The sequence below is a fragment of the Thunnus maccoyii genome, chromosome 5 (assembly GCF_910596095.1).
Source record: "Thunnus maccoyii chromosome 5, fThuMac1.1, whole genome shotgun sequence".
NCBI classification, from domain to species: Eukaryota; Metazoa; Chordata; class Actinopteri; order Scombriformes; family Scombridae; genus Thunnus; species Thunnus maccoyii.
The window spans coordinates 7206781-7226120 of NC_056537.1; the positions used below are offsets into that span (position 1 = coordinate 7206781).

Sequence of the window (19340 nt, forward strand, 5' to 3'; positions counted from 1 at the left end):
AGGGTCTGCAGGCGGCCCAGAAGGAGTCTCAGGTGAAGGTGATGGAGGGCCGGCTGAAGCAGACGGAGATCACCAGCGCCACACAGAACCAGCTGCTCTTTCACATGCTGAAGGAGAAGGCAGAGTTCAACCCGGAGCTGGACGCCCTGCTGGGAAACGCTCTGCAAGGTAACGACAGCGTCTGTTTGTGCTGAGACCAGCAGTGGAGATGAGGACCCAAAACACGGACCAGACCCTCTGGTTTAACCCAGCCCACCTCCTGAAAGAGTCACTAATATTACATCAAGTTTGAATTTGAACTGAAACTTCTGATTTAATCCAGGGATTATGATGATGATGATGATGGTGATGATGATTTCTCAATGTTGTCATGAATTAACTCTGTGAAAAGAGTAAATCTAAATATTTGGCCCTTCAGGAAGTGGACTGGGTCACTGGTCAGTTGCATGATGGGGCCTGTTGAGAGCCTCTCTGCCTGTCGCCTGCTGCTGAATATAAGCTGGCCTAAAAACTTCAATGTTTGCTACTAAGATCATATTTGACCACATTTCCTAAAACCTATAAATGTGTGAGAACCACTGGTTACAGAGCTACTTTAGTATTGTAAATGGTGTGTATTGTTGCCAGCCTCTGTTCAGTAGGATGTTCTGTTTACAGTAGTTGCACTTTATTATTTTTTTTTATTTTTTAGAATTTCGGGGGACTGTGGTTTTGATTTGTGCATTGCCTTTTTTCTGTTCCCCCACGTTTTCCTTTTCTTTTTTTGTTTTTTTTATGTTTTTACAGAGCTAGGTAACATCCCGGCTGGTAAGTGAAACCATCTTAGACTCATATCTGTGTTATGAATGCATGGTTCCTTCCCTTTGCACTTTGAAACTAACTAAACATAACATGAACAGGTGCATGAGGTGCAATGCAACCAGGCTTCCCTCCATCTGTCTGTTGATTCCCCCCGTTGCCCCTCATCCGGAGACACTTTTCCTCCTCCTCCTCCTCCTCCTCCTCCTCGTCCTCCTCCTCCTCCCAGCTCACCATGTGCTACAGCCTCCATGCTTTAGCACCCTGCTAATCCCAGACCCTTCCAGAGGAACCATACAAACGTGGATAACGTGACTCTGATAGTCCCTGTAGGTCAGCTGACCCCCACAGGAGCAACAGACTAATTATTCCTCACACTTTACAACCTTTACGTCTCATGTTGGGTCTTTTGCCTTCACCTGAACCCACCCACACACCTCTTTTTATAACCCTTCCCCACCTGGCCGCTCTCTGACCTCTGACCTCTCACCTTTTCAATCCATCTGAACCCATTGAGCTCCGTGAGGACTGAGTTTCTGTTGTCGATGAAAAGGCATGGCGCTGCGCTGACATCGCCCTCATCTGCTTCCCTCGTTCATCCTTCCTAAATCCATTTTGAGCAACTAGTTAGTAACTAGTAACTTAAAAAAAAAAGAATATAGTTGTGTAAGAGGGTTATTATTTAGTGTCAGGCAAGGTGTACTCACTAGAAAACATCTCAGAGAGACATTAAGTTGTCATCTCAGTCTTTCGGTCAAAAATGTATTTACTAATTTAATATTACTTATTGATCCTATTTGACAGGAAGTGGGGATGATAGCAGCAGTGATGAATCTGCCCAGAGCCCTTCTGCAGAGGGAAAGTAAGTTTATGTTCTGTTTCTGTTGTGTTGTGTGATGCTATGCTAGTGATATTCAGTTTACCATCATAGAGGATTAAATAAACTAGAAAATATTCACATTTGAGAAGCTATTTTTTTTATTTTAAAATGACTCAAAACAATTAGTCGATTATCAGTGAAGTTGGTGATTAATTTTCTGTCGATCAACTAATCGATTAATTGACTAATAGTTGTAGCTCTAGTCTATGTTGTGTTTCTGTTATATGTTTATGTGTTATGTTTATATTGTGTTTATGCCAAGTTATGTAAATTGATGTTTTATTGTGTTTTGTTAAACTGTATCTTTATGTTAATGTTAATTTTTATATTATATTGTGTTCTTTAAAATGTGTTTAATGTATATTTTTTCATGCTGCTGTGTTAATGCTGTGATTTTATTATTATATTACATTTTTTTCCTATATTATACATTTATGTTTCATTAATTGATTTAATTTTACAGAAGGTTTTATGTATATTAATACTCACTTCTATAAAACTCATGTATTTCCTCATGCAGCACCTTGGCATCAGATCTCATGAAACTCTGTGGAGAGACCAAAACAAGGAATAAGGTATTTTGTTTATTGTGTTCATGCATCATTTCCTGCATAATAAACTCCAGCGTTTACCCAATTACTTCCTGTCTAATTTCCACTTATCTGTGCTCTACAGGCTCGTAGGAGGACCACCACTCAGATGGAGTTACTGTACGCAAACACTGACTCCGCCCCCGACGCGCCCACCGCAGACTTCTCTGGCCCGATGTTGCCGTTAGCTGAAACACCAGATGGGGGAGGAGACATGGACTCGTCAGGCTCATCAGTCAGGGACTACACAGCTCTCTCTCCTGGCTTTTCCTCTAAAATGGGCAGCATGTAAGTCCAGGCCCGGCACTCTTTTGATAACACATTAATTGCTATTTCCTCCCTTCCTGCATGTTTGAAGTTGCTGCTACCTCCCTCTGCTTTATTTAGTTTATTTGACGTTTTTATTCCTTAGCCTCCTGACATCAAATTGCCATACCTTCCTCCAACTGATAAGTCCTTCGAGGTAAAAGCATGTCGAAAGGAGCAAATATTAACATATGTATGGCTTATTTATTTACTGTGCCCTGCAAAAACCGCCACTCTAATTCCTTATGACGGCTGAGTTACACACTGAAAGCAAATATACTAACCAGACCGCTTTAGCTGGCTTGTGAAAGACCATGCTTCAAACTTAAGTACTTTGTGACTTTTATGGCAATCAGTAAATACAGTAGTGGAGTTATATTTTGGGGTGCTGTAGTATAGCACAAAGTCTGCAGTGTCGTCATTAATTAAACATGGGCTTGGCGAAGAACCACCACTGTTTTGGGACTTAAAATATCAGGTAACTGTGTTTCTGTGTGTACTGCATGCTCATCTCCTCATTGTTGCCATTATTTCGTGTTGATTTCACATCTTTCGGTTGTTTCATTTTTTTTTTTTCTATACTGTCTTTGTGTTGTTTGTGGATAACTGTATCAAACTGAATGATCAGTTCTGGCTCCAGAACTCCGTCAGGGGTGGAAAAGCGAGCACCGGAGCCTTCCCCGCTCTCTCGCAGGAAGACCTATGACAAGGCAGCAGCTGAAAGGGCAAAGGTCAAGGAGATTAAACAGTAAGAGCCCGTTGCCAACACTGTGGCTGCAAAGCCGAAAAAAAAACTTCACTTCAACTCTACTAATACTCCTTTTTCTCGGTTTCCTGCTTTGGAGAAGCATGTGGTTTCATCCAAATCAAAACTGCTCTCTGCCTGGTGCGATAACTTCTGACCCGCCAAGTTCTACACTGAATTTAAAGTCATGTTTTTCCTTCCTAACCTGGAAATTATGTCTCTTTGAGCCATAATGGTAGTGATATTTATCTTTTTCACTCCTGTTTTTGACTCAAATTCAGTGTTCAACTTGCTTATCAATCCCTCTGCTGCTGATCTAGTTATGATTAGCATTTCACATATTTAGGAAATCACTGGCCTTTTTCCTCTTCTTGTCTTCTCAGTAAATTCCTTTTTCCTTGCGAGGCAACTGGATTTGCGAGATCACAAGATCACGCGAGAATCCATCTTGTCAGGCTTCAAGTTATGCACTTGACCGATCGGCTTCCTAGAACTACCGGCAGCTACAGGCGTGGTTTAGTGATGACAGCGAGAAGCCCGTGATAGACGGTGATAGACAGATGATTCATCCAATCACCTGCCAAGTATTTTTTGAAAGTGCCTGTCCTTTTCCAAACAGTTTCTAAGGACGACTTCCGAAAATCTGCTCTCATTCATCTTGTCTCAGATTGATACTAGAATAGATTAGTTATTCTTATGTTAGTTTTAATGTATAATATTGTCAGCAACAGTTACTCCAGAAGTCTAATAATTAAGTTTTTTTTAGATTTTATTGGCATGTCATGCACACCTTTATCTCTGTTCTTTGTGCACATTATGTGTTTGCTCACTTGAAACAACACTCACTTTCATGATGCACTTATAATACACATTGACAGTGTCTGTGGGTGAGTGTGGTGCGTATGAGAGAAAACAAAATATTGCTGCATTCATGTCACATGTAGAAACGTCAGTAGATGCTACTTCCTCAACTGGAAAAAAAGGGGAAATCCAGATTGTCTGACTTATGATTAATGCGAGTGATTTATTAATTGTGTACAACAAACAAAATGAATTATTTTTATTTGATGGCATTTTATGATTGCAGAACAGGATTGTTGCTACCCCCTTTTTAAAGATTATTTAAACAGACAGACCAGACAGGAATCATGAAGAAAGAAAGAAATGATAACCAACAAAAGTTCCTGACCAGAGCTGAATTTTAACCACTAAACCTTTTAGGCTACAAACTTCTCATCCATCTAACAGTTGCTGTATGTTTTCTGGTGTGTAACGACCACTACAGCCTCAAACTATCTTAGCTATAGTTAGACTTAAGCTGATGAAGATAGGTTGATATAAAGTGCATTGTGTTAGTATTTGTTTTGTCTTGAAATTATATTCAAACCAAAAATTACAGTATTTCCACAGATTTTTTTTTCTTGTCATAGAGAAAAGGCTAAAAACAAATGTGTCTTTTGCAGATTAGCTGACATTAAGACTCTCCATTGACTCATTGAAACACTAAATCTCTGGGATATGTTAAGCCTTAAAATAAAAAGTAATAAAAATAATAATCATTTACTTTTCAATTAAGGGTTTATCAGAAATGTCATTTAATGATTTAATAAATTATTAGATTACACAAAAATTTTGCAAACAAATGTCTTGTGAAGTTCTAGTGAGACAGGAGTTGGCTAAAAGATATCTTGACAAGTCGTTATTGGTCTGAAATACCAACAAACTGATAAATCAGTCTAAGCCAAGACATGTGCAATTATCTCTTCATATTTCATCCATCCAAAAATGTTGTTTTCTCGTGTGTTGTGGCATTACAGCCTCACACTAGCCTGGCTATTATTAGACTTAAGCTGCTGATAGAAGATACTTTGATATAAGGTGCATTATGCCAGTATTTTGTTCTCTTTACATTAATCATATACCCAAAATTGGAGTGTTTGCTCAGTAGTGTTTTCTTGTCTTGTCATGGTGAAAAGCCTTTCGCTGAAACTCTCCTCCTGGGCTACATTATGCCTTTAAATTAAAAACACTTTTAAAATAGTAAAACATTAATGGTTGTAAAACGCACAAAAGAAATTTATTTTTGAAGCTCTGGTGAGGCAGAAATGACTGAATACCATCTTGACAGATTAATATTTGCCTGACATAACCACAAACTGATACATCGTTCTAAAGATAGCTGGCTGTAAACTACAGTGTGCAGAAAGCTAGAATAATGCTATCTTGATGGCTTCAGAGAAATCTGAACATGTGAACGCTTTCCTGTCAAACTATCCTGACAGTTGATCCTATATGACGTAAATGCAGCATATGCATCTCCCTTCTGTCTTCATGCAGTCCTCCCACACTTCTGCCTGTAGTGTATAAACAGCTTAGCACACACTTTAATTATGCCGCAGCTTAACTGGCAGCCCTACTGTCTTCATTCACAGCCCAGTCATCAGGAACCTGAGGAGCAGCCCACCATTTCCTCTCTCCCCTACTGCTCGTCCCAGTAACCACATCGGCGTGTTTGGCCGTATGACAGGGTATCTGGGGCGTACTGCAAACGCCCTGCAGGATAAGTAAGGACCAGAGATAAGTAAAATTGACATGATCCTGCCAGAGAGTCAGATTAGAGTCAGGGAAAGATGATAAAGCTGAGAAGCGACACACGTTACACTCCAAAATCTGTCAGGTTTGACATGCTGGCCAATTCCCGATTTAGATATCTCCAGTCAATGTATAATAATAATAATAATAATACCTTTTATCTATATAGCGCCTTACAAAACAAGTTACAAAGTGCTTTACATATAATTAAAAAGATAGTAAGCAAACAGTTAAAAAAAATTATGATAATATACAACAAAAGATACTAAAGTAAAGTAAAATCAATGAAAAAAGCAAGTCTAAAGTTTTTAAAAGTGACTTAAAAGAAGACAATGTGTGAGCTTCCACAACTGAGGGGCCCAAACAGAAAACATCTGCTCTCCTTTAGTTTTAAGGTTTGACCGTGAAGTGACCAGGAATAAATTCAGTTCAGGAGGTCAGCTCTATATATTCTGGAGCTAACCTTCTATGAGCCTTAAAAGTGATCATTAATTTTTCAAAATCCACTCTAAAACGGGCTGGGAGCCAATGAAGTGATTTTAAAATGTGATGTGATGTGCTCTCTCCTGTTGGACCTGGTTATGAGTCTGGCTGCAGGAGAATCAGTTGAAGTTTATTGATGTTTTAGTTGTGTGAGGCATGAGAAGAGTGCATTGCATGAAATGAATGCATGAATTATTGTTTCTAAGTTCTGGGCAGATAAAAATGACCAGATTTTTTTGAAATATCTTAATTGGAAAAAACATGATTGGACAACAGAATTAATATGCTGGTCAAAGTTGAGGTGGTTATCAAAGATAATGTCAAGGTTTCTGCAATAATTAGTAATGTTAGATGATAGGGGACCGAGATGGGAGGAAATGTGAGTCCATGATGATTCTGGACCTATGATAATAATCTTGGATTTTTCTGAGTTTAACTATAGAAAATTTGACACAATCTAGTTGATTGGTGTCATTAGTTTCAAAGGAGAGATATAACTGAGTATCATCGGCATAGAAATGGTAACGGATATTTTGTTTTTAATAATATGACTAAGTGGTAGCATGTTAATGGAAAATAGTAAGGGCCCAAGAACGGATCCCTGTGGAACTCATATATTTTAGCTGATGACCTTCCTGAAAGATGAGAACAGAACCAATCTAAAACCAAACTTGAAATGCCCACCCAATTTTTAAGACGTTCAGTTAAATTCCAAGATCAACAGGGTCAAAAGCTGCAGACCAACAGGAGTAATACAGTGTGTTGACCAGAGTCAGCTGCTAAGAGAAGATCATTAAAAACCCTAAGGAGTGCGGTTGCTGTGCTATGACCTACCCTAAAACCCGACTGAAAGAGATCATTATCATTCATGGAAGATATTATCTGCTCTTCTTGGATTTTTTTCCTTTGCAAGGAGTGGCAGTTTTGAGATTGACCACAGTTTAGAGATTTTGTAAATGACTAAGAGTATCTGGGTTTAGTGTGGGTTCTTTAAGGAGAGGTTGTCCCACTGTTTTTTTAAAACAATCAGGAACAATGCCAAATGGGAATGAAGAGTTGAATAAATTCACCAGAGATGGACAGGTTAGGACAAGGATTTCTTTAAGGAAGTAGGTAGAAATGATATCAAGAGAGCTGGTGGAGTTCTTCATTTTGGCGATAGTCTCAGTTACATTTTCAATTGTTAGTTTATCAAAGTAAGTTCAGGTAGGTTAATGTAGACATGAGGCAAACATGAAGAACATTTTTGGATTTTGGAGTGTAATGTGTCGTAATAAAATAACTTTTTCAAGGTAGTGTTATTATTTTGATTATTATTTTATAGTCTAGGTCATTCAGTCTTTTTTAATCTTAATTATGTTGGTACAGAGTGGACCAAACCATTTTGAAGGACCATACTAGTTGTACTGAATGTTTTGGCTCATTAAACACACATTACAACTGACCATTTTGTAAAGCATACAGTAGAAGGGGTGTAATTATACACACATCATGTAGGTGCAGGGCTATTAAAAGACAGCACCAACGAGAGACACAATTTTAATTCAAATGGACAACGTTTTAATCCAATTTGGACATGGGTGTGGGATTCATTATAAAAACATTTTGAACAGACTTAAACTGAAACATTATCCATTTTAATTAAAGTTTAAATTGCGGCTTTGGGGTAAGTATGTGGCCGTTACTCTCTCTCCATTTTCATTCCATTCACTTCAAATGTAATGAATTTAATAACAAATCAACTTGCTGTCTTAAGACTTGCTGACAATAGGTAATCCTTCAGAGAGAGCATTTTGTTAATTTTTGTTTTTGTTGTTTGGTTAGTTTCAAATATTGTGCTGTGATGCAGCTGGAGTCTGAAAGATTTGTTTTGAATGTTTCTTTATTGGTGCATTCAAGTATTTAAATATTGGCTGCTTGGGGGGCATCCATTTGTAACCCAAGAATCAATCAAATTCCAATAATCTTTTTCATTACTTCCATGTTTTCTTATTGTTTGCTCTCTGGTTTGGATTCTTAAATTGAAACCAAGCTTCTGAAATCTGTGGTTTTTGGCAGCCAGCCCTTAAATGTGTGAGTGTGGAAATGTTCAGAAACCAGGCGAGCATTTCCAAAAACAAAACAAAAAAAACACAGGGCTCCACTAGCACATTTATTACCATGTGGCAACAACAGAACATACAGAGAGAGATAAATCTAACTAAATGTGATGAAAACATACTGTATTTCAAGCAAGTTGTAAATAAGTGAACTTTTATACTCTTCTGGAGTAAGCTGAAATTATTTAGTTGTGGAAATAATGGAAGATATATGTAAAGTACTGTATGCTTTGGAGGATGGCCGGCAGTAACGATTTGAAGCTAAAATGTGGAAAACCAGTGGTATGGTCCTTTTAAACTCATTACATACAAGGAGTGAGGTTTAGTCAGACTACATCAAGTATTATATCTTTAAGATACTTTGCTCTTGTTGAAGTTAAGCTACTGAATATTGTGGTTGAATTAGTAAAAAATAAGGAACATTGTATAAAATAGGGAATAGTTTAATCAGTGGACAATTAACACTCTTGCCCTCCAGGATGGATGGATGCCTCCACCTGTCCTCCAACATCCTCCGTTCTGTTTCCCCTCCTCTCTCCGATCCACCCAAGTACAACTTTTTTTTTATTTGTCTCATGGCTCACTAAGATTTCACCTATTTGGGGTGCAGGGCAAAGGTGAATCTTTAGTCACATGGTGTAGATCTCATCCTTTCATTATCATGACCCACACTGTTTGATTGAACATGATTGTTGGACAGCAAAGCAGTTCATCAGACTGTCCTGTAACGGAGCGTCCCAGGGGTTTCATCCCATGATGCCGCAGTGTCCTTGTGCAAGACACTAGATTAACCAGACATGGCTGGTTACTGTGGTTAAAAACAATGAATGAATATCCTCTCTGGGATCAGTACTATATACTCAATGATCCTCTCTGTTCATTAGCCTTTTCTTATTTCAGTGAGGCTTTTACTTTTGACACTACCGGCCTTTTAAACCTGAATCATTCACAACTCCTAAGTATTGACGTCTGGATCTGTGGTACACCATCAACTCTCCCTGCGGCTCCACTGATACTGATAGCTACGACTGTTTGAGAGTAGCGATTGTTCAATTACGCTATCAGATGCCAATTTGTCAACACAGGAATAGTTCAATTTGTATCGATCTGGGTTCCTGTGATGCTGTTGAACTTGCGGTCCCTGATGATCCGGCACTGCTGGTTTCCAATGATCGTCTGTCTTTGTCTCCTTGGATGTTTTTTTCTGTTACCGGCTGGAGAAGAGAAGCTTCTCACGGTACAGGGGGTATTTTTGGATACTTGGCTTTTTCTTTTTCTTCAGCACAGTAAGGGTGATTCTGTTCACAGCTGTCTCATCACTTTTCTGTGGACTGTTATCATCTTTCTATTTTTGATATGCAGCACTGTGCTAATCAGCCACGAGAGCTGCATGCTGTGCATGACACTGGTTCTGTCGGTGTGATTAATATCTGTGTTGCTCTTGTTTGTTCAGATTATTGGACAGGGTTACATCCATACTGCAGCTATTGATAGTGATATATGTGTGTGTTTTCCAGGGGCGTCATTAACCCAGTGCCATCCACTAAGAGCAGTCGCTCAGCAACATTGCAGTGCGTCCACGTGGCGGAGGGACACAGTAAAGCTGTTCTCTGTGTCGACTGCACCGATGACCTTCTCTTTACCGGATCCAAAGGTCATTACCCACAATCCTCCTTCCCTCCATCATTCCCTCACCTCATCACTCTTTCTCTGTGGCTCTCTCTCGTTCTTTACTCCCTCGTCATTGATATTCCTCACATTCCTCCTTGGTAATTTATTACATTTTGATATGCTGTTCTATAACAGCAAATAAAAGCTGACAGGGATTCATAAGGACTGTCATGCACAATATGTGGAACAGGAGAATAAATGAGGTAATGAAATAAATTGACACTGGGTACCTGCGGTAAAACTCTAAGGAGGAAGGAGCTTTTAAACATAATAAATTGAGATAAAAATGGAGGCAATCAGGTAGATCGAATCTCTCATTTATTCCCAACCTGCTTTCTTCATTTTTAACTTATAAAGTAACTTCTCTCTCTGGGTACTTTTATTTTTGTCCTTGTTATTGGGAATAGATGTTGTATAAAATCAGTCTTGATTTTGAGCTGTACTCTGTTGAAATAGTGTTGACAGAGCGCAGACAGACTGACAGACTGTGTGTCCTCTTGCAGACCGGACCTGTAAGGTGTGGAACCTGGTGACGGGTCAGGAGATAATGTCCCTGGCAGGTCACCCCAACAACGTGGTGTCAGTCCGCTATAGTTCCAGTTTGGTCTTCACCATCTCCACCTCCTATATTAAAGTCTGGGACATCCGGGACTCAGCCAAATGCATCCGAACGCTAACGTGAGTGCGACTGTCACGATGGATCTGCCCGATCTTTAGCAGCTAAAGAGTCAGATATTTCCCTCACAGTTTTCTCTGATGGATCAACATGAAGAAACCTGTAATGAGATTGTGTTTATACATCAGTTTTACCAGGATTTCTTGACTTGACAAGAACACAAGTAAACCACAGTGGCCTTTATTTATTAATAGACTCTGAAGGTCATCGAAAATTACATAAATGTGATGTACAAGTGAGTTTGGGAAACTTCTTTTCCTTTAGAGTTCTAAGATGCCAGTTGTAGATTTATTTAGATGTTGCCTCCATGTGTCTGCAGGTCCTCTGGTCAGGTTAATGTTGGCGACATCTGTGCGTCTACCACCAGCCGGACGGTCACCATCCCAGCAGGAGAGAACCAGATCAACCAGATCGCTCTCAACCCCAATGGGACGGTTCTGTACGCTGCTGCTGGAAACTCGGTCAGAGTCTGGGATCTACGAAGGTGAGCAGCTACGTTTAACTTAAAAGAAGAAATGGTCACAAACAGTCATACTTGAGCTCTTGAGCAGGGGTGGCAATGTGAGTCCGAGTGGTGCAGAGTGAATATTTTGAAATTTGGTACAGACATTGATGGTCTCTAGAAGATGAATTTGATGAAGATTTTGGTGATCCCTTTATTTCACACTTCATACAGTGACACCAGTAAGTCAAGCTTTCCACCTGTCCAACGCGTCAGTTCATAAACATTACCGTCTCACAAAGCTGCTAATGTGACATCTGACTGATCTCAGAGAGAGATAACAGAAAATAGGTGATTACTGTCTCCAATTGGGAATCTTTTGAGAAAATTCAACATCATTAATATATATTATATTTTAAAGTCAGTGCTATCTGTAAAATACAAAAGCAGTAACTTTTTCTATTGTCTCACTTTGTGAAATCAAAGACAATAGCCATACATGATAATGAAAATTACAAATGAAAAACATCTTTTTTTTTAATCAAAATATCTATAAATATTATATGAACTAATGCTCTCAGTCTGCATTCACCCCCTGCCATTCTGATTCTCTCCTTCTGATCCAACCTTACTATTTTCAGATGCATAACACACAAGATTAGTTATTCATAGCCCAATTTATTTTTGCTGCCCACTTGGAAGACTCATTTCAGTATAAACACCTGAAGGTATCCATTGCTGTCATCCATCAGTTTTGATAAATTGCCTCTTTGCTCCTCTTGGATAATAAAAAATTGATAACTGGCAGTCTGGATGATTAAAATAACTTTGAAACAACATGACCTGCAGGAACACACTATTATTTGCACTGAGACAGAGTCCTGCAAACTTCATTCAGAAACTTTGTTCATCCACTTAACAATTAAGTCCATGCGATCATTCCCTCTGTGTTTTCCTCAGTTAGAAAAACAGTTCTCCCCCCTCGCCGCCACATAAGTGTGGCGGTGAGGGGGGAGAAACTGTTCCTGTGTCTGGTGGTTTTGGTGTACAGTGTTCTGTAGCGCCTACCACAGGGGAGAAGTTGGAACAGGTTATATGCAGGGTGTGAGGGGTCTGCAGTGATTTTTCCTGCCTGTTTCCTGACTCTGGAGGTGTACAGATCCTGGATGGTGGGCAGGTTGGCACCGACAATCTTTTCTGCAGACCTGAGATGTCTGTTGTAGTCTGTTCCTGTCCTGTTTGGTGGCCGATCCAAAGCAAACGGTGATGGAAGCGTAAAGAACAGATTCAATGACTGCAGTGTAGAACTGAGTCAGCAGCTCCTGAGGCAGGTTGTGTTTCCAGAGCTGGCACAGGAAGTATATCCTCTGCTGGGCCTTTTTGATGACTTTGTTGATGTTGGACTCCCATTTCAGGTCCTAGAAGATCATAGATCCCAGAAATCTGAAGGATTTCACAGCAGACACAGTAGGCTGCTTTATAGTTGTAAAGAAGATCCATCATTAAGCCGCATTTGCTTTTTTTTACACTCAACCAAACAAAGTGTCGTTGTGTATGCTTTTACATAGCATGCCAGCGTTCTGGATTCAGAGGTGTGACGTGTAACACGACAGCATCAGCTCCCTGTCCCGCCATGCCTGCTCTCCCTTTTACACAGACATCAATCCAGCTCTGTTACTACCTTCGTAGCCGGTTTATTGGCAGAGCAACTCTGCCTCCCCATTCTATGTCCGAACCTTTTATACAGAACAATGAGACAGAATAAAGACGCAGCATTCTCGCCTTGACCAGGCTGTGTAGAAGGGGCTAGTGCTGTTGAGTATGGTGATGGGGGACAGTCATGGGGGGCTCCTCCTGAACTCCACTGTCATCTCCACAGTGAGCGTGTTCAGCTCCAGGTTGTTGTGACCGCACCACATGCCCAGCTGTTGGACCTCTCGTCTGTATGCAGACTCCTCGCCGTCTCGGATGAGGCCGATGACTTTTGTGTCATCTGCAAATTTCAGGAGTTGAACAGACGGGTCTCCTGAGGTGCGGTAGTTTGTGTAGAGGGAGAAGAGCAGCAGGGAAAGCACACATTCTGAGGGGCGCCGGTGCTGACTGTTCAGGTGCTGGATGTGGTTTTTTCCCAGCCTCACCTGCTGCTTCCCGTCTGTCAGGAAGTTTGTGATCCACTGAGAGGTGGAGGTAGGCACAGTGAGCTGGGTGAGTTTGGTGAGGAGGACTTCTGGGATGATGGTGTTGAACGCTGAGCTGAAGTCCACTAACATCTTCACTGTGTACGTCTCTGGGGAGTCGAGGTGTTTCAGGATGTATCATCATCCACTGAACTGTCTGCACAGTAGGCAAACTGCAGGTGGTCCAGCAGGGGGCCTGTGATGTCCTTCAGGTGGGTCAACTCCAGTCTCTCGAAGGACTTCATGGCCACAGATGTCAGGCCAACTGGCCTGTAGTCGTCCAATCCAGTGATGCAGGGTTTCTTGGGGACCGGGATGATAGTGGAGCGTTTGAAGCAGGAGGGGACTTCACACAGCTCCAGTGATCTGTTGAAGATCCGTGTGAAGATGGCGGCCAGCTGGTCAGCGCAGACTTTCAGACAGGGGGGTGAAACGCCGTCTGGGCCTGATGCCTTTCTGATCGTCTGTCTCTGAAAGAGCTGACACACATCCTCTTCACAAACCATCAGTGCCGGTGGGGAGTCAGGGTGGAGGGGGGGGGGTGATAGCAGGGGGTGTAGTTGATTGTGTGAAGTCTGAATCAGAGCAAGTGAGGGGTGTGAAAGTGAGCTTATCTAACCTGCAGTAAAATACACTCAGGTCGTCGGCTAGTTGAAGATTCTCTGCAGTGTGGGTGATATATAGTCCCCTTTAAACATGTGCTGTAATGGGTAAGACTGGTGTACTGCTGCCACCCCATATAAAGGGCAGAAGATGGTATTTGGACACTGGAAACCTTTTAAAAGGATGGTCTGCAGGCCAGAATACGTGCACAGAAAGTGAGATTTATTAACAAAAAATATTGACGAAACAGAGGAAAAAATGAACCCTGGGAAATTCAACCAAAACAACTGGAAGGTACCACCTGCTCAGGTTACCACAGGGTGAGCTAGAGTGATACCACGCTTTCAAAACATAATGAACAACACTGACGTAGAATTTCTGTTACTGCTGACAATCACAATTTCCTCTGGTCACACACACACAGCTATGAGTGCACCGAATATACAGAATGTCAGTTTATTACAGAACAGTTTTATCCTTCCTCCCTCAACTTGACAGCGCCAAGTGACTCACTACTGAGTGCAGCTAATGATGCACACCTGTTGCCACTATCACTGATTAAGCAGACAATCTGCCCTACCATCACAACAAATGAAGCCCTTCAACAAAATGTGACATCGTGAAACACAAAATACACAATTGAAACATTACATTTGTGCAACATGACTGAAATTAACAGAAACATTAGACTGAAATTAGTGATTTAACACAAAAACACCAGTAATGTTGGGAACCAGGGCTTAGTGAACAGGGAGAAGAGCAACCTTTTCACAACTGGTGTTTAAAATGGTTGCAGTGGGCCAAAAATTGATTATACTTGTTCATTTATATTTTGTCTCTTTTGTCAGATTTGCATCCACTGGGAAACTTACTGGTCACCTCGGTCCAGTAATGTGTTTGACTGTGGATAAGTCCGGAAACAACCAAGACCTTGTGATCACCGGGTCCAAGGATCACTATATCAAGGTGTGTTTGCAGTGCATCTCTTAAAATCTTATACAGTATTTATCCCGGCACATGCTCTGTGATTAGTATTATGTTTCCTCTGAGTCCTGCAGAAGAAAGTAAAAGATTAAGATATGATTCAAACATTCAGGAATACAACACATGGACTTTGGAAGTTACTCGAGCTCCATCATGCAACATCAACCTACAGTAGCTTGAGAGGAAGATTTGTTTTCACAGCCTGCACATATCCCACACAGAAACATACCAATAAACACAATACAAGAAATCTACACTACCTACACATACTTGTATACATTCATGCTCCTCTCTGTATTCATTCTTATAGTTAAATACTGCACATTTACATTTTGTCATTTAGCTTTTATCCAAAGCGACTTACAAGGGAGGCAAGACGTGTATGTACATGTGTATGTACTCACACAGATGAGTCAGGATCTATATGAGGCAGTTTTTTCAGATGTTCAGTGGCAGAAGAGACAAATCTCCCACCAGAGACATTTTTAAGTCCGTTATGTACGACCAGATGGCACTAATGTGAAGTGTAGATACAGGGGTGATCAGTGTCATTCGCTATTACGTGCATGGCATTTGATATTCTAATCTTCTGGAAACGTTGGAACTCACAATACAACGCACAACAAAGCACTTTCAGAAGACATATTTTAACACGCGTTGTGGCTGTTGCAGCTGTTTGATGTGACTGAAGGCTCTCTGGGAAGCATCAGCCCGACACATAACTTTGAACCGCCCCATTACGACGGCATCGAGTCACTGGTGGTCCAGGGGGACATCCTCTTCAGCGGCTCCCGAGACAACGGCATCAAGAAGTGGGACCTGGACCGCAAAGACCTGCTGCAGGTACTGGAAGTTTAAACGTTCTTATATCTGTCTGATCAATAGAAGAGGCTGATACGTTTAGGTGATTTGATACACAGTTCAGTTCACTAGAAGGAAAGTTTCACCATTAAAAAGACAACAAACATTAAGACTTACATAAAAGAAACAGAAGTCAATATAAAAACACATCACATGTACATACATACATATATACATATACAGTCATTCAATTGTCACATGAAGGTCAATTTCAATTATAAGAATGTTTAAAGTTTCAATTTGTAGATTAAATTGCTCAAATCTTCCTCATAACTTTTAAAACCTTCGATCTTTCTCCCCATCAGCAAGTCCCGAATGCCCACCGTGACTGGGTGTGTGCGCTGGGCGTGGTCCCCGGCTCTCCGGCCCTGCTGAGCGGCTGCAGAGGCGGGGTGCTCAAGCTGTGGCACACAGACACTCTCGGGACCCTCGGGGAGCTCAAGGGTCATGACAGCCCCATTAACGCCATCTCTAGCAACAGCAGCCACCTGTTCACTGCCTCCGAGTGAGTCTCAAACACACACCAACACACACTTTTGACTTTATATCCCTGTGTTCGCTTCTAGAAGGTTTCAGGTTACATTTTCGATCAGCACAGCTTGGATGGCGTGTTACTGAACTGCAATATAAAGCAGGAATAAACAATCAGAAAACAGGCTGTCAGTAAAAGAAGGTTAAAAACAGACCAATATGTCTTCACCTCCTCATCCTCAGTCAAAAAGGATTCATCTTAACCCCGGTGAGACTTGACAGGAGGTCAACTAAATATTGATCACTATTTTTATTGATTGTCAGTTACAGAAAGTTGAGCGTTTGTTGATTTCTTGGATTCCTGTTTTTCACTGCTGCTGGTTTTCAGTTTCTTCTTTCCATTGCTGTCAAATATTTTTATCCCCACAGTGAGCATAAAGACTAATCTTACATACAGGAAGGCAGAATAAAACTTTATTTATATAACTAGATTTATATAGCACCTTTCAAAACCAGAGTGTTAAGTGCTTCAAAGTTACAAAAACAAAAAAAATACATTAAAAAAACATTTGAAGAGATATTCTGGGTCAAAGTCAAGCTAGAATTATTAAAAGAAGAAAGAAGAATAAATCAGGTCAAGGAGGCATCAGTAAAAAGCCTTTTAGAATAAATAGGTTGTGAGGTAAGATTTAAAGGAATAGTTTCATATTTTGGGGCGTATTTGCTTTCTTGCCAGTGTTTGATGAGAAGACAAAATCCCTGTAAAACCACAAATAGTCGTAGACAGATACAACGTGTTTATTAGTGAGTTTTAAATCGAGCCAGGCTAACTGTTTGACCTTGTTTCCAGCCTTTGTGCTAAGCTAAGCCAACTGGCTCCAACTTCCTATTGAATGGACAGATATGAGAGTGGTATTGATCCTCTAATCTAACTCCAATCAGCGTATTTCCCAAAATGTTTGCTCACCTGCACCTATGAAGGAGTTCTATAATTTGGGAGCCAGGACAGCAAACACCTGGTCACCAGAGTCTTAAAGGATAAGGCTGGAAATTTTCTTTATTTCTCTTACTGTCAACAAATCTCATGCAGAGCCAAACCAACGATGAACTGATCCTGCTTACAAGTGTTCTGTGTTTATCTAAAGCCTGATATATCTTATGTCCAAAAACTATTAAAAACCATAGACTGTATAAAAATATGGACGTAGCTACCGTGACGTCACCTGTCGGTTTCTGAAGAGCGATTTTGAAGCTCAGAGCGAGCCGCTCCGGCCGTCGCCATCTTGGCAGTGCCTAACTCCCAGCCAATCAAAAATGGGCAAAAAGGCGGGCCGAATGACTGAAACAAGCCACTTAGCAGCTGGCGGACCTGTCACTCAAAGCAGCCATGTCCTTCATTATGCATAACTTTACAGCTTAATAAAACTTAAACGGATGAGTTATAAAAAAATTCACCCCCCGTACAGTTGTACTGAAAGGGGAAATTAACTCTAGAGACCTAAACCGTTTTTTGTACCAGGCTGTTTATTTCTGCAGTAAAGTTTGGCATTTTAACATGGGGGTCTATGGGGATTGACTCGATTTTGGAGCCTCAAGTGGTCATTCAAGGAACTGCAGATTTTGGCACTTCCACATTGGCTTCATTTTACAGCCACAGAGGTTGTCGCTCATTAAAAACACATCAGTGAGCCACAACACTGCACTGGGTTCATTTAGAAACAGCTCCAAAGACTAAAAACAGCAATTAGTCTTTTTATTCTTTGGAGCTGTTTCTTCTTCATTTGTGACGATAATTTTGTCCAAATACTTTTTGAAAAATAAACAAGGTCTACAGCGTGATATCTGTGTGCATCTGGATATTTTTTGCTGTTTCTCACCGTTTCACGTTTCTGTCTCTCAGTGACCGGACAGTGAAGATCTGGCGTGCGCGCGGCGGACTGGACAGCACCTTAGAGGCGGGTGACAATGCGGACGAGGTGGCCAGTAACTGAACACAGCGCCTCCTGCCCCGGTTTCCTCTCTGGAACAACACTAAACAGCGTCTTCTGATGCCGCTGCCCTGCACTTTGACCCCTAACTTATCCAGCCCAATGCTGACTCCCGAAACACACACACACACACACACACACACATACACACACACGCACACACTCACACACACACCTTCTGCCATGTAATCTTCATGACTGAGCAACAGCAAACACTAAAGTAATCTCAAAAGAAAAAACATAATACAGACTTTATATACTCAGAAGGCTGTAGACAAGTCTTGACTGTAGATCATGTTAAGAAGTGAATATCAGTAGGGTCGCATTTACTCACAAAACATGTTTATTTAAGAGCTGAACATTACAAAATATCTCTGCCGCTCAGCTTAGATTCAGCGCTGTGCAAGCAGCATACGATACATCCACACACACACACACATGTAAAACAGAAATAAAAAGGGGGGTCGCAGCGTCTTTTGTTAGATTAGGCAAAAAATCAGACGTATGAAGAAGTTGAGTGTTAGAGGAGAAAAAGGTGGTAGAGCTAGCGGGTTGGTAGCTGGTCTTCACAACCCAGTTCTCCAGTTTCTTGGGTTTCACAGATTGTTTTCTCTGCACTCAAAGCAGAACCAATGTCCCCCCCCCCCCCCCCCCCCGCGCTCCTTCCCCCTCCCCATAACAAAAGTGGCTTTACGTGAAAAAGACAAATCACCGTTCCCCTTAACTTCCTCTTTACCGCTTTTGTGCTCCTCCTCCTCCTCCTCCCTCCCTCCCTCTTCAGTTCCTGCAGCTGCCTCAGATCAGCGACCAAAATCGTGCAACTCGTTCGTCTTTGCTGTGAACAAGAAAACACACTTTACTTACTGTAACGGTTCCACTTTTACTCTCGAGCACTTGTGAAAATCGATACAATTAGTCTTGACACTTAATCCTTCTTAAATGTGAGCAGGTTATTCTACACACTTCTTGTTCAT

At 41.1% G+C, this 19340-nt stretch overlaps 1 protein-coding gene across 7 annotated transcripts in view; it reads left to right on the forward strand.

Annotated features, from left to right (window-relative positions):
- Positions 1–18795, forward strand: part of kif21a (kinesin family member 21A) — a 65602-nt gene extending 46807 nt beyond the window's left edge. Inside the window, exons 22-37 of one of the 7 annotated variants that reach the window (XM_042411863.1) lie at positions 3–168; positions 787–807; positions 1603–1660; positions 2199–2253; positions 2354–2556; positions 2681–2731; positions 3215–3322; positions 5752–5883; positions 8972–9043; positions 10011–10147; positions 10668–10842; positions 11160–11324; positions 14911–15028; positions 15719–15889; positions 16213–16412; positions 18279–18795. In XM_042411863.1, coding sequence (XP_042267797.1) covers positions 3–168; positions 787–807; positions 1603–1660; positions 2199–2253; positions 2354–2556; positions 2681–2731; positions 3215–3322; positions 5752–5883; positions 8972–9043; positions 10011–10147; positions 10668–10842; positions 11160–11324; positions 14911–15028; positions 15719–15889; positions 16213–16412; positions 18279–18369 — 1923 coding nt within the window. In that variant the 3' untranslated portion in view covers positions 18370–18795. Of the gene's footprint in view, positions 1–2; positions 169–786; positions 808–1602; positions 1661–2198; positions 2254–2353; positions 2557–2680; positions 2732–3202; positions 3323–5751; positions 5884–8971; positions 9044–10010; positions 10148–10667; positions 10843–11159; positions 11325–14910; positions 15029–15718; positions 15890–16212; positions 16413–18278 lie in introns of all 7 variants that reach the window. The other 6 variants (XM_042411864.1, XM_042411865.1, XM_042411867.1 and 3 more) reach the window with 6 other exon arrangements.
- The last annotated feature ends 545 nt before the right edge of the window (positions 18796–19340 follow it).